Source organism: Medicago truncatula, chromosome 6, assembly GCF_003473485.1.
Source record: "Medicago truncatula cultivar Jemalong A17 chromosome 6, MtrunA17r5.0-ANR, whole genome shotgun sequence".
NCBI classification, from domain to species: Eukaryota; Viridiplantae; Streptophyta; class Magnoliopsida; order Fabales; family Fabaceae; genus Medicago; species Medicago truncatula.
The window spans coordinates 42,509,848-42,525,877 of NC_053047.1; the positions used below are offsets into that span (position 1 = coordinate 42,509,848).

At 30.9% G+C, this 16,030-nt stretch overlaps 2 protein-coding genes across 2 annotated transcripts; both read right to left on the bottom strand.

Annotated features, from left to right (window-relative positions):
• Positions 1 to 1,628: 1,628 nt before the first annotated feature.
• LOC11427542 (PRA1 family protein F2) lies at positions 1,629 to 2,234 on the bottom strand. The gene has a single exon (XM_003620891.1). The coding sequence runs from the start codon at positions 2,232 to 2,234 to the stop codon at positions 1,629 to 1,631; it is 606 nt and encodes a 201-aa protein (XP_003620939.1).
• A 4,357-nt stretch (positions 2,235 to 6,591) lies between these two features.
• On the bottom strand, positions 6,592 to 10,936 carry LOC11438465 (thioredoxin-like 2, chloroplastic). The gene is made up of 4 exons (XM_003620892.4): positions 10,582 to 10,936; positions 9,146 to 9,325; positions 8,077 to 8,241; positions 6,592 to 7,067 (listed from the first exon to the last, which is right to left on the bottom strand). The coding sequence occupies exons 1-4, from the start codon at positions 10,747 to 10,749 to the stop codon at positions 6,936 to 6,938; spliced, it is 645 nt and encodes a 214-aa protein (XP_003620940.1). The 5' UTR covers positions 10,750 to 10,936; the 3' UTR covers positions 6,592 to 6,935.
• Positions 10,937 to 16,030: the final 5,094 nt, after the last annotated feature.

Below are 16,030 nucleotides of genomic sequence, written 5' to 3' on the forward strand. Positions count from 1 at the left end.
AAACTAACCCTAATTTTTATCGTGGTCTTGTTGCTTCAACTTCTAATGAGGCTAATGGAAACTTTAGGAAGGAAACCCTAATTCCATTTTATGATTCTTCTTTTCCTCTTCACGAGATAGTTTCTCCTCCGAATGAATTAGTTTTTGTTGTCTAGATTTGTTGATATTAGTTCTTATTTCATTCATGTATGTCTTATTAAAAAATGGTGTACCTTTGATTATTGATTCCGTTCCTTTCAGGTGCAATATTGAGTTGCTTGCCATGATATCTAAGTTTGATTCTATACCATGTTGTCCTTCGCATGTCCATGTATAGTCTTGGTAAGTTTACCATCTCATTGTGTTCACTTGCAAAATATTTTGACTAACAAACCATAACAAAAAAATATTCAAAAATTAAATTTAACTTTTTTTGCTTTCTACTAAATTGAGTGTTAGAGTGCTTGTAGGTATCCCATTTCGCATCTCGACGGATTGCTACTCGACAGACCGACCTTTCAGATCACTCCAGATCACTGATCATGAGGGAAATATCAAAAATGAAGGTGGAGCTCCCAGTACATGTCTTGGGATATGCCTAATTGTTTTGTCTACTACACACAACTTGTGTTGGTAGAGTATTAAATTGATTAATCAATAAAATTCACTTTTGCTTCGTAAAAAAAAGTTCTTTAATTTCTTATGTTAGTTTGATTGACAATGTGTTTATCAATTTAGAAAATCAGATTTGTACAATTTTTTTTGTTGAGTAAACCACTAAACTAGATCTGGACTCTAAGACACTCTTAAATATGATACTAAGAATATTTCAATTTGGTCCACATCTCTATAAAATGATTCTCAAATTAATCTTTCCATGAATGATTGCATGTGAAATGTTGACGATCAAAATAACCCTTAACTTTGTACAACATTCTCAAATTTGTCCTTGAGAATAGGAATATCCCAATTTAATCCTTGACTTTGTAAAATGTTTTTCACATTCATCCTTCTATAAATGTTTGTAGATGGTGATGATGTGTCTATTAAGCTACACCTACTAGTCATTGAGAAAATAATACAAGACATTTAAAATTGAAAATAGAGAGAGCGTTCTTCTCTACAATCAAATAAATTTAAAGAATATATTTTTATAAAAGAATGGAATAATGAAAGATGATGAGTGAACAATGAGAATAATAAATTAACGCACAAAGGTGCACAATAAGATAAAGTTCCAGCAAAGAAGATAATAAACACATCATCACCACCATCCACAATATTTAGTAAGCAACATTCATAGAAGGATGAATTTGAGAAACGTTTTGGATACATATTCATATTCTTAATTAAGGACCAAATTATGAGCGCTCTATAAAATTAACATTCACGGAGAGGAACAAATTGAAATATTCATTATCTCTAGGTATTTTGATGGTATACTCATTTCTTATCCTAGTCCAAGCAACTCACTTTGTCACAATGAATGGTAGGGATTAAAACAAGTGTGGAGAGATTAATGATAACAAAGGGAATCCAATTTGAATAATGAACCTACATTGTATAATAATATTGATAATCAAGAAGGGAATTGACAATATATATTGATTGATCTTGTAACAAGGAAATTAATACAAAAAATTCTCTAATTAAGGAGGCAAAGTAAAAGAACCGGAACCAGGTTGTTTAAGAGGGACTTTGACAACTTCTTTAACACCTCTTACAATCCCTACATCTTCATCCAATGTGAACAAATCTTCTGTTTCTCTCAACACAGCATGAATCAACACAACACCTAGGGCAAAACACATACCAACTTCCACATTATGTGTTACATCCGTTAGAACGAGCAAACCGGCGGTGATCGACAACAAAGATATAACCACATATCTCTCATCAATTTCATACCCAAAAATCACCAAAGGTGTAACTCTTAGGAAATATAAATACACCCATGCAATCATCATCACAATTAATATGATCAATGAGATAGGGTGTTCTAGTAAGCTAAGGAAAATAGTAAGCAACATGGTGATAACATAATTTGCGCGAAAATGTTTGGCATTGGTGTTGATTCTTTGAATTGTGTCATAGAAAGATGATGGAAGTTTGAAATGAGAAAATTGGATCATTTCTTTCCATGGTCTTGTTACGCCTATATTGTCTTGGAAGCGCTCTTTCGCCTCTGTAACGTAATGTAAGTTTGGATTTGATGGGGTCGCTTCGGCGTCCGAGATTGTTCCATAAGTTGTCATCTTCCTCTTTTTGTTATTGAGAGAAAGGTGAAGAGAAAAAGAAATTATCCAAATTGAAGTTAATTTGGTTGTTACTTCCTCTTTGGTATGAGAATGTTTGACTTCGTAAAAAGATCATGCATTATATACACCATATGTTACTTACATTTTTTTTTAATGGATTCAAGAGTATTAAAAAAATGATTTTGTAAGACTGTGATTGCTATTTCAACCATTGATGTTAAAATAACTCCAACAAACCCAAATATTGTGGATCTCTCTACTCTTTTTTAGGACAAGCTCTCATGTTGCATGATCCACTCCATACTAGGGTCATAATTTTCAGGAAATCCATGCACTCCATACTAATCATCTTTCAAATATAAAGATAAACTGAAGACAATATACGAAAATACATAAGTACATTTATATTTCTATAAATAATAAATTTTATATTAGGGTGGCATACTCACATATAACCATATATACAAGTTATCCTAAATACTTGCAATAAATCTAAACTTGTGTTCATATAATATACTAGCAAAATAAATGTGCATTCATACGGGTCTGCTGATTTTTGTTTGATAGTTAAGATCAACAATATATTAAGCTAAAAATTGTGTAAAAAATTATTTTAAAATATCATTAAAATACAATTGATAATATATATCATCAAATTTAATGTCAAATTTATTTAATCAATAAACTTGACAAGATCTGAATGATTTGAGGATGAATTGAAGGAGATCATTTTAAGTATGCTGGATTTTTGTTTGGCCTGAACCCCAAACCTAGATGTAGACGATGTCGTCTAGATCAATATTTGGCGTCCAGATTGACATTTGGCGTTCCCACTCCCATAAACTCTGATTATTAAAAGGGGCGAAACAACTGTGAAGTTGGAGTAGTTCAAATTATCTAGAAAGGGTCTGTTTGGGAAACTCCAAAAAAGAGCTTTTAGCTTTTAGCTTATAGCTTATAAGCTCGTTTGACAAAAAAAGCTCTGTTTGGTAACACTTTTTCACCATGAGCTTATAGCTTATAAGCTATTTTTCAGAAGCTATTCCAAGTAGCGTTTGAGCTTATAGCTTATAGCTTCTCACTTTTTCTTCCATTTTACCCTTATTATTTCATTTAAATTGTATTTTATCCATTATAATTTTTATAATAAGCTACGTAATAAAGACTACTATCCCTTTATTCCAATTTTTGTATATATATCAGCTGGCCTTTTTTTTTTTTTTGAAAAAATATATACCTTCGTTTTTTTTTTTACGAAACAAAATACTATTATTCTATTAGTGTTACTTTTTTTTTTGAGGTAAGTGTTATTTTCTTTATTCTCTGTTATTAGTATTACTCTATTAGTGCTACCTTTTTTTTTTGTTTTTGAGGTAAATGTTATTTTCTTTATAAAGTGTAAACACTTAAATGATAATAAATATAAGATAAAATTTTAGTGAATAAAATTTAATTTAATTTATAATACATAGGATATATTAAATTAATAAATTTAAAAATTAGCTTACAAACTTACAAATACTTAAATTAATGATATAATTTTTATTATGAATTAAGAATACCTTTTATGTCATTTTACATTTATCAGCTAGTTGAACCGCTATTTTTACCAAACACTTCAGTTAGCTTATCAATTTCAGTTAGCTTATCAATTAAAAGTTATCAGCTAACTTATCAGCTATCCGTTATTTTTACCAAACAGAGCCAAAGTCTACTAGGCCACGTAGGCGTTCTACACGGAAGCACTCACGTAGGCACCTCCACATCCTCAAGGTCCGCTTGTAACTAGTGAAACTGCAACTATCACATCAAAATTGTAACGTCCTGATAATTTAATTCTATACTATTATTATTGTTAAATTTATTTATTTATTTATAAATGTGTGTTTTGTGATAAATGTGTTTAATGTAATTAGAGATCTTAATTTTAGTAGACTATCTCGCCAATTTTAGTGTATTTTAGTTTTAAAACTTTCCCTTTTTAATTTTTTTATTCAAAGATATTGATTTTATTCTATTTTAAAGAGTGTATGTTACCTATTATTCATTTTTTTTAAAAGGAGCTACCTATTATTCATGGAGAGTATATCTAATGAGATAACTACTACTACTTATTATTATTAGTGTACGTCTTTTCGCTCTTTTTATTGCACTGACGTCTGAAAGTTATAAACGGTGTTTTTTTTTTTTTGTGAAATTTTGATTTTGATTAAAACTAAAAATAAAAATGTGTGGTGTTTCCAAATTATAGCAAACCAAACTAACCATATTGTTGTTGTTGTTGTTATTATTATTACTATTAATATTATTAGAGAAATGCTAGCAACACTCATTTTTCAACACTCTCTCTAACACTCACTCTTTTATTGGATGAAATCAATGTATGTCCCACCACTTTGTTTGGGTTCAATTTTCAAAGTGTAGACCCACAATGATTTAAACCAATAAGAGAGTGAGTATTAGAGAGGGTGTTCAAAAGAGAGTGTTGCTAGCATCACTCTTATTATTATTATTATTATTATTATTATTATTATTATTATTATTATTATTGTTATTGTTATTGTTATTGTGAACCACACATATGATTTTGGTTTTGGAAAATATTTTGGAAACTCTTGATTTTGAATGACTTTTGAACTAGTTTTAAAGTGAGTAAAAAAAAACTAGTTTTAAAGTGAAATTTATGGATGAAAACTTATAGAATTATAGGTCTGATGGCTGAGCAGTAAGAAAAGAGCAAAGTTGTTTTAAATATATGTTGTGTTTTTATGATAATTTGAAATTGATTTTGTGGTTAAATTGACAAAGGGTTTGAAATTGTTTTGATGGAATTTTAAATATAAAGGGAGTTATGGAAATAATCTTTAGTCATAAAGTGAGGAGATGATTTCAGCGTTTGATAAAATAGTTAATGTTACTTATAAAAAGTAACGCTAACTATTTTGTCAAACACTCAAATTTTCTCATCACCTCCTAACTAAAGATTATTTGCATAACTCCGATTGTTAAATCTCAAATACTCAAAATTCCATCAAAACAATTTAGAACCCTTTATCAATTTGACCCCTGAATCAATTTCAAACTATAAATAAAAAAACATTGCGTATATTGAACTTTGCCCTTTTCTTACTACTCAAACAACACACCTATAATTCTATAAGTTTTCAACCATAAATTTCACTTTAAAACTAGTTCAAAAGCCTCTCAAAATCAAGAGTTTCCAAATTATTTTCCAAAACCAAAATCCATAACATATCTCACCTCAAACTAAAATAATATACTTTCACACCAACATTTTATACTTCACTTAACACTCCTGGACTGGATATATTGGTTTAACTTTTGTAATTTGATAGATTGTTCACTTTATTTGATATCAAACCGAGCAATTTCAATTATTGATCACAAAATTAAACAAGTGGGTTCAAGCAACTCTATGGCATCTGAATTCTAAATCCCAAACCTTGATATTAACTTTGAAGCAATACATACTTATACTAACAAAGTTGTTTGAAGTTACTGACTCTGAATACAACAAAATACATAATATATTCACCCTTAAGGGTGATTCCTCAGAGGAGCATACAGAGCTGGATTATGCGCCACTGATTACGGTAACATCAACCAATCTTCAAGCATCCAAACAAAGACACTTGCTTCGACTTCAAAAAGAAAAGAGAACAAAGATACTAATTAGTAGTGAGTATCAATCAAGAATGTGAATTTTTATAAAGATAGAATTTCTCAAGTGTTTAGAAATCATTTGAGGTTAATTTAGTTTACCACTAGTGTAAACAACAATCAATCTTTTGTAAACTCTAATTATAGAAGTCTTCAAGGAGAGGTAGAAAATCTTAGACTTGTCTAAGTAAATTGTAATCTTATGTGTCTATTATACAAAAACAAATTTTTCGTAATTCTTTAGCACTTACATTAGTCTCGTGTCTACTTCTAGTAATAATTATATTGGTATATATTTTATAAATATTATCATTTAGATTAAGAAGATATAAAAAATAAAAAATAAAATTAATTGATTAATGACAAACAATTTTTTGTTTGCATGTAATGCATCTTCTAAAACACTATTTAATGAATTATTTACCAAAAATAACATGAAAACAATGAAATGACATACCAAAAAGAAGACAAAACTCACAATTTTTTTTTTCATTTTTTAGAATGAATGAAAATAAGTTGTTTTTCTTAAAATAAGTTTTCTTTTACAAAAAAAATAAAAAAGGACAGGTGTCCAAATTTAAAGCAGAAAGGTAGTTTCATAATTTTGCTGGTAATTTATTTTCTAAAGTCTATAGTAGATAGATAGATAGATAAACTCCAGTAGATATGTTGATGACTCAGGAGATAATTACTCATTTTCATTCTGTAGCATAATTAATTTAGTAAAAGAATCAAGCCATAACAAGTGGTATTCAGCTTACAGATGCACAAGTTTTTCACTTAAATACAACTTAAGACCTAACATGTCATTCTCACTGAAGTTTTCAAGTACTTGATTACAATCAGCTAATGAATGATCAAGAATGAAGTAACAGATCAAAAAAATACAAGTGTAAATATACAGATTACACATAACCTTCACATCATAAGTCTTTCTGGACCATAGCTTCCAATGCGGTTAGACTTTGGGAGATAAACTTATACGCTGTAGATGCATGAATGAAGGTACTATGATTATCAAACAGAGTCTGCTGGTCTATCCTTGGGAGCAGAGGAAGTTTCAAGAACCAAATCACCGATTCCCTTTGGCGGACCAATGCTGCATCGAGCTGTGTTATGCTTCAGGATAGCTTCCTTTATTTTTTGAAACTGTAATGTTCAAAAGAACCATTAGATTAATAGATTATTGTTAATGTATTTACGTCAAGCATATACATCCATCACCATACATTTGTTTCACTGTTAGGTATCTGAGTTATGCATTTCTAGTCCTTGAAAAGGAAAATATGTAAGTGAGCATATGTAATTTTTCCATACACTTAGATAATATACTTTCTGAATACAACCAGCCAAACACTCAAATATGTATTATCATCGGTATTTTCTTGCATTCAGCTATTTCTGTACAATTTAGTTATAGCCTCTACGTATCGAAGAGAACTATGCAGGATGCCAGTACAGAAAACAGAAGCATCAGGAGTATCAAAAGGCAATACTCGTCAGTTTATGCACTTTTTCTGTTTTTTCCCTGTAATTCTATGTTAAATAGAATACTCTCTTTGTCCCAAAATAACTGTCACATTTGTGGGAAAAAATAAATTGTCCTAAAAAGAAAGTCACTTTCAACTTCTAATGTAGTTTTAACAAAAAATTTCCAATTGTACCATCTAATTAATACTATGAGCATCACTCCCAAGTAATCATTTTCACTTTGCATTTATGATAGTGAAAATACATCAATGGATAATAAAGACAATTTAGTAAAATCACCATTCTCGCTCTTCCATTTATCATATTTTCTTAATTTGCATGAAATAGTCAAATGTGACAGTTTATTGTGGGACTATGGGAGTATATATAATACTGTTTAGCAACAAATGAAGCTATGTTTCGATATAAACACTTCTTGGTTTCAGAATAGACACTAATCGGAGATATACGGTTGGTTTGATGATTGGGATGGAGGAGTTGAGTGATAAGGAGTGACAGGGTTCAATCTTCACATCAGCATAATACTCACTATACTAACATTTTGCCATTCATAAAATTTCAATAAAAGAAAAAAAAATTGACGCAAAGCAGTAACTAACTACGGCTTATTATCTTAAATTGCAGCTAGAAATGCTTAGCTTTAACAGAACTAAATGGTAAAAATTACCTTGGCAAGTGAACATGAAAATGATTCCAGCTGCCCCTCAGCCCCTCTATAAAAGTGGAAGTAAGGAAGTACTTTAACATTCAGACTTTTGCACATTGGCTTATTCTCATCAAAATTTACTTTGAGGAAAATAATTTCAGGGTGTTCTTCAGCTGTTCTGCATAACTGCCAAGGCCATTAACAAATATATAAGGTACAGGAAAGCTGATAATTTCCTCAGCACGCAAATTAAAGCATGGTAAGTAACTTTAAAATATCATCATCCTAACTAGAAAACGTTCGAGCAATGAATGGAGTTTTTTTATTCAGGTCTAAATAAACCAATTTAGTCAATCAAGTTTTCTCTTTTCCCTTATTGCTGCACATGCAGTAAGCACTAAAGCAGAATACTAGACAGTCGGGAATCAGGATCCTTATGTAGCAGTCTTTATCATAGATGAAAACCAAAAAGGTCAGAGACTACTAAACTGATAGCCATGGAAAGATTTATTCAATAATTGTGTTATTTGATTCAAAGGTTTTACTTTGTCAGGGAAAGAAAAATCGACACTTAGTCTTAGATATAGTATCAATCCTAGAACCAAGGTATAACCTTTTACCCATGTTGATCACATTTGACATATGACCCCAGCCATTTACACAACAGTCATCTACCCTTTTATGGAAGTGGAGTACAATATGCGGCCACTAGCAATATCTGATTGAATTTGACAAATATGTTTTGAAGCTTCAACTGAAGAGTGAACACAGTATCTTAAACACACCCTTTTTCTAATAAGTATGAATCCGAGATCTTATTCAAATTCATGTTTTAGTAGAACGAATTGCACGATACTCAATGGACTGCTAAGCATCCAGATTAGTAAATTTGTAACAGAAGAGACCAAACTCAATATAGTTCAGTAATTAAGACACTGGCCAATACTCAATATAGTTCGTAGAAGATCATGAATAAAAACTCGATGGTGACTTTACACACAATGAAATACTACCTAGGGAAGCACATATTTCTTAAACAAAACCATCCAAAAAGTACAAGAGTGAAGGGGAAATCTTGAAGCAAGAGTACCTTGGGGAATAATGCTCGGCAAGAAGCACACCAAGTCCCATAAAATTCAACAATAACTAGTCTATCCTCAGCTTGACTCAAAGCATTCAGAAATTCTTGTGTGGAGTGAATGTCAATCATGTTTGATGCATTCTTTTCCCACCATTTCGGTTGACCAGTTTCTGCAACGGTTGCACATACCTGAAATTAGAGTAAAAAACAAGAGTTATTTCATCTCTTTTTTCCAAAATAACTAACGCATTTCACACAAACTCACGATCAATAAAAAGCCAAAGGAAAAATAAACAATTATCACTGATGCATAAATGTATAAGCCATCTCAGCTGGTGTACCTAGAGCACTTGAATAGTATGGATGAACCAAATACAATCCCTGAATGGAAAGACATGTGGACCTGTTTGGACTGGCTTATTTGAGTTTATCTACTGATATCAGTTTTGGGAGATTGTTTGGAAGAAACTATGAAAACAGCTTATGACATTGTTCATGAGTTGTTTTCCGCTTACTTTCATAAGTTCTCCAAAACAGATTATGAGAACAACTTATAGCTTATATACGAAAACAATTCAACATTATTTTATATAGCTTATACATAAGCACTTATCATGATGAGATGTGTCCAATAAGCTGCAAATAAGTTTATTATCCAAACAAGGCCATAATAACAACAAGCACCAAATGGAACTTGTAACATCCATGATGCTTTACACTTACACATGTCCTAAAAGACATAAAGTAAAAACAATTTTGAGAGGAATCTACTTCTAAAGATAAAACAAAATCTTAGTAAATACTAGTAAATAGCACTTAATTGGTTGTTTAGCTCAGTAAAGAATGGACTGGTCAGTTCAGTTCATCTTACTACAAAATTAATTTCTGATCATCACAGACTAATAGCATCACATCAAAAAAAGGCGCATACTATAAAGCATATATCAGTCCAACCAAAGAAGTCTTTTTTCTTGTATTTTTGGTTTCACTTCTAGAGGGGCCAAAATCGATTCTAGAGGTGTAGAATTGATCCTAACATGTATGATTTGTAGCTTTTGATTCTAGAATTGATTTTGACACACAATTATAGTTTAACTAACTTTTACATGAATATCCAAACATAAATCACTTACCTTCAACTCACTTTTAGTCGGAATCAATTCACTCAAAATCAATTATTTTCGCAGCAAAACAAAACAGACTTACAGAATCAATTCACTCAAAATCAATGTATGCCAACGCAAAACCAAACATACTTTAAAAATACACATACATGATTAAAAGGGTTTATCGTCCTAATCCTCCTACTACTAATGTCAATGACCCAAGATTCAAATAACATAATTAAGAAAAGGGGTTGCATAAAGTTACTTAATTTATCACCTAATTATGAAAAAACATGTAATAATAAAAAGGGGTAATAAAAAATAAAAAAAAAAAGTGACCTTGAAAGGAAGCAAGTGTTTTCTTCTGGGTGGAGAAGGAAGAGAGAAAACCCTCTTAGCTGAGAGTGGCTGGAGAGCAGTGAAGAAAGAGGTGGAAGGAGATGAAAGTGGAAGAAGAGATTGAAATTGAAAGTGTAATCGAATAGTATTATGAATGTGTAGTGCCATTTACACTTACACAAAAGAGAATGAATGAAGGTGTAAATGCTATGCTATGAAAAGGAACAAGATTGAATTTGAAACATGAGTTGAGTTGAGAAACAAGTAAAGTGGGTTTGGTTTTTTGAGTGGATAGGCTGTTGAGTTTGTTTTGGAGAGAACCAAAATAGATATTTCTTACTTGCTTTTTGGTTGTTTTTATTTTACCCAACTACCTATACCTATGTACCTATATCCAAACCTCTCATTTTCTTTATGTTTTTTATTTTATTTTTAAATAAAAAATTTAGTTGAGTGCCCCATAAATCCTAACAAAACTAGTAAAAATGTCGAAATTGTTAAATTGGATGTCATAGCTAGAGTTCGAACCTGACTCTTATATTTTGTGTGTGTATGTTTATGATAACTTTACTATTTCGTCTATCTAGAGAAAAATTAGTTGAGTTTGGCTCAGAACTCACTGTCATCAAGACGTGGTTCAAAAATTCCTTAAAAGATTATTCAATAATAGAAGTTGAACTTACAACTTTATATGTGTGTCAATATCTTATCAACTTAGTCGATATAAAGTGATTTTTATGTTCTTTTTTCTTGGTTTACATGTCTCAACTTAAGCTATTATCTATTTCAACACAACTTTAATATCTCCTTAAAAACACACAAAACTTTTGACATCTTTGGATTTCCAAGCATTCCTTAATTGTATGGATTATTGTAAATTTATGTCACCTAATAAGAATGACACTAATTTAGTAAAATAAACAGAATGACTCTCTTTGGCCCTTATTATAAGTTTTTCAACAAAAATTTATGGCTATTAAAACAAGGTATAGTAATAATAAATTTGTAAAAAATAAGTCGTGTTGCTTTTACTTATTAATCTTTATAAGTATTGATATCATAAGAGGGAGAATCATAATTTAAATAGGTGCATTTTAAAAAAATAAATAAGTTGTGTTAAAATGCCCTTATCTATTGAGAAACTTAATCAATGGAAAACATAATTATCCATTTCATAAGAGAGAAATATATTTAAGTTTCATCGAATATTCAATGAAATTTAAATATGTCTTAAATGAAGTAATAGCTAATATGTCTTTACGCATATTTAAGTTTTATTGAACAAGTGTATATGCTCTATCTGTATACTTATTCAATGTAGTCACGCCTCGAATCGTTTTTGTGTTTACCTATCCCTATTTATATGCTTATTCAAAGCAGTCACGTCTCGAATAATTTGTGTGTTTACTTGTCTATTCAATGAAACTTAAACACGCTAAGCATACTAATATGCCCTTACGCACGCCTTGACTATTCGAGGTGTGTTTACATTAAGGCCATTTACGCAGTTTAATCTCACTCAATCCCTTTATGAGGATTCAAGCGTGACTCACTTAAAAAGCATGATCCATGATGTTCTTTTTTTTCAATGAAACTTTTCACATAACCACTCACCTTGACAATCTTCACCACGTGATGACAATCCGTCATATCACATTTTTAGAGTACTTTTAATTAAGTTTTTAGTCTATTATTATTATTTTAGTATTTAATTTAGAGTCATTTTGAATAAATTGTCGTTGTTGATTTATTGTGTCATATTTTTATTATTGGTCAATTAATGGCTAGTAAAGAGAATGAAATAAATTGGCCAAGGAAAATGATATCAAGTTAACATTTAGTATTGTACCATTTGTGTAGCCTAACAAGAAAGGGAGGTAAGAATATTAACATGTTCTGCACAATTAAATGAAAAATGGGCCTTTTACCCATGCCACTTTGGTTGACCCGAGAGAAAGAAAAAAGAAAGTTCAACAATTGTTATAGAAGGAGCCGCACAGGAACTAGGAGGGGGCAACACGGTTTTGTGCAGCAAGCACATTATCACATATTTTTGGAGAGATAGAGAGATGACATTTCTAGAGAAACACAAAGCAAGGTGTTAGGAGTAGATTCAACCCAAGATTTGTTGAGACATTATGGATTTAGGCATTGAATCTTCATCTCTTCATCATCCTATGCAAAGCTATCCTTATGCTTGTTCTCACGAAGCTGTATTAACCTGCCCCAGCCGGCAGCTTGACTCTCTTGGACGGCTCTCTGTGCATCCTTCAAAGAAGCCATTGCAGTTCCATCCCTCTTGGGCTCCGTACCTTCGACAGTTAATCCTTGAAAAGCGGTCCCCTCTGCAGACCCTGCTTCTATGCAAGAGAAAGATGATAGCTGGCTAATCAGGTATGCTTCCTCTCCATGAATGGTAACAAGCTTTCCACTTACATATGTAGCTACATCTACCCTTGTGGGTTTTGAGGTATTCAAACAAGTCATTATGTAAACTCTTGATCATTTAATATATGGTTCTATCTATTTATTCAATATTGCTGTTATTCTTGCATTTAATGTTTTATTGAGATTCAAAATGATATGGACACATACTTTTGAATCTAGAAATAGAATAACAATCTATCTTAAGTTATCACTCTAGACATGGATGTTAATATTTGATAATCACTTTTAATCTAGGACTTAATGTTTTTGGGTAATTTAATCAGTTGGGAAATCGTCGATTAAACTATCCAATCGACTTTGTGATCGTTTAAATGTTTGGGAAATCGATGTTTAAATGATCCCTTAGAAATAACGATATCATTTGGACACGAATGATATTGTCGAGTGATTGTGATAATATCGTTTAAAAAGCTAGAATCTGTTAATTGATCGAGAGATTGCAGCTGTTACGCTTGGTTGATATCTCTAACCCGAAGCGAAATGGTTATATCTCTTCTCTATTTATTTTATGTCAAATAGATTATATAGTTTACACAAACACACATTTTAAATCCATACACTTAGAACAATATTTGATTGTTGAATGGCTTGAATATCGCGCTAGTCCCTGTGGAGACGATATACACAAAAATACTTACTTTTGATTGATAGAAAAATACTACATCACCACGTATATACACTTAGGCTTTGTTTGGGAGTTTTGAGGGGAGGGAAGGGGAGGGTTTTGGAAAAAAGGGAGAAGTAAGTGGAAGAAATAGTAGGCATTGGAAGGAGAGGGCTTTGGAGGTTAATTTTTTACTCATAATAAAAAATCTCTCATTTGGGGGAAACTCAAAAATTGTATTGGGGGGAGGGTTTTGGGAGGTTATGGAGGGTTTATATGAATTTTTCAAATTCAATTTATGTTGTTATAATATTCTTAAAATTAAAAGTATATTAATCATAAGTATTAGTTTATCATTCTCTAAAAAACTGTTTTTTCAAAAAATATGAATTTTTTGTCCATTTTTCTATATATTTTTAAACCCCCAAAACCCTCCCCTCCCTTCCCCTCCATACTCCCAAAACAGAGCCTTATTCTTTAAGATGACACTCTTAATGCAATCGACATATGAAACAACTACAACTCACTAGTATCACTCTTCTTTGACCAATTATTTTTTACCATTTTATCATTCATCGTAAAAAAACGGAAGAAAATAAACGAACTCGTTAATGTCTATCTATTCTTGACGTTAGTATATAAGAACAGTTTTGTCAAAAAAGAACTTTCTAAATTGTTTTTTCATTAGTTTTTTTCGTGGTGGCCAGGGTTTGAACCCTTAACCTTACATATTATGCATTAATTGTTCCTACCAACTGAGCTAAGCTCTCACGAGATTTTTTTTTTCCATTAGTTTATCACAAAAGGATGGTGGGTGCATTTGCTTCCTAACCTAATTATACTTTTTCTACCAAAAAAAACTACTACCTTCGTCCCTAATTATAAGACCCTTTTGAAAAAATAACGGGAATTGAGATAGTGGATATTTGTATTAAATATGTTTGTAATTACTATTGTTTTTACAATTTTATCCTTTAAGAGAGAGAATTGGTTTATGTTTTCAACATGTTATTTATTGCTGATTGAAGAAAAAGATGTATAATAAATAGGGGCATGCATGTAAAGAAATAATTAATGTAGTTGGAAATAGCAAAGGGGACTTATAAAAAGGGACAAAAAAAATTCTCAAAAGGGTCTTATAATTAGGGACGGAGGTAGTATTTTTTTTTGAAAGAAACAAAAAAAAACTAATTATACTTCTTCTTTTTTCCTTCTAAAATATTGCTACTTGAAATCTCCACTTTTATACTTATGTGGTCTTGAAATGAGTGTAGGATAATTCGGCAGCATCGGAAGTGACAATAAACTACTCCATCTGTGTTGGATTAACTAAGTCATTTGCTCATTTCACATATATTAAGAAAAATGTATAAACGAAAGAGAGAGAGAGAAATGATTTTAAGTGTTTACGTTAAGTATTGGTGCATTCTCCATTATCATAAATGCAAAGTGGAATATATTGAATTATGAGTACTTATAATTAGTTATAAAGGGAAAAAAAAATTAATATTTTATTGAAAAGTGAAATGACTCAGTTATTTTGAGACTTTTTTTTTTTTTTTTTTTGCAAATGACTCAGTTATTATGGGACGGAGGGAGTAATTATTTAGGATCGTCAACTTATCTATTTCATAATCAATGTGAGACTAATCACTCACATTTGATCTAAAAAATGTGCAGTTAATATGTTTTCCGAGGTTTGTTGCTATAACCAATTCATTGCTAACATATGCTTTTCCGATATGTTCATTCTTGAACGAAGAGAGTAAATATTAATCTAACAACCATTTATCATCGGAATTACTTTTTTATTTTATTTTATTTTATACACGCATATCTTTGTTTTTAAACAAGTGTAGTTGAAATGTTAACCATTGATTTTCTCAACAAAAACATCCCAGTTTACTAACCAGTAACCACACGTCAGAGGAACTAAATCCATCAAATTTCATTGTTGTTGACTTATTTCAATACACATTTCACATTTTGTTTCTTAGCACTTCAAATTGGTTCCAAATCTAATTCTTCTATTTTTCTAATCAGTGTCACACCTTTTGCATTAAGATTTGGACACTTCAATTAAAAAATGTATAAAAAAAAAAACTACAGAGTTTGTGGTCATTTTGGTTTAAAAAAGTCATCACATCACATTGCACAAGTTTGCACAGTTGGAATCTCCACGTGTATGTATTATTCACCTAAGTTATGTGATACATATCTTAGCATTGAAACCAATGAAAGGGCAGATAAAAGTCAAAAGGGAATAACTCCAATTTGATTCTTGATGAATATACTATATGAGGCATTGGAATGAAGTTTCCAATAAACATTCCCATGAGTTCTTTCATTTTAAGGTGTACTGATTTTGTGAGAATGAGAATTATTGAACCAAACTGA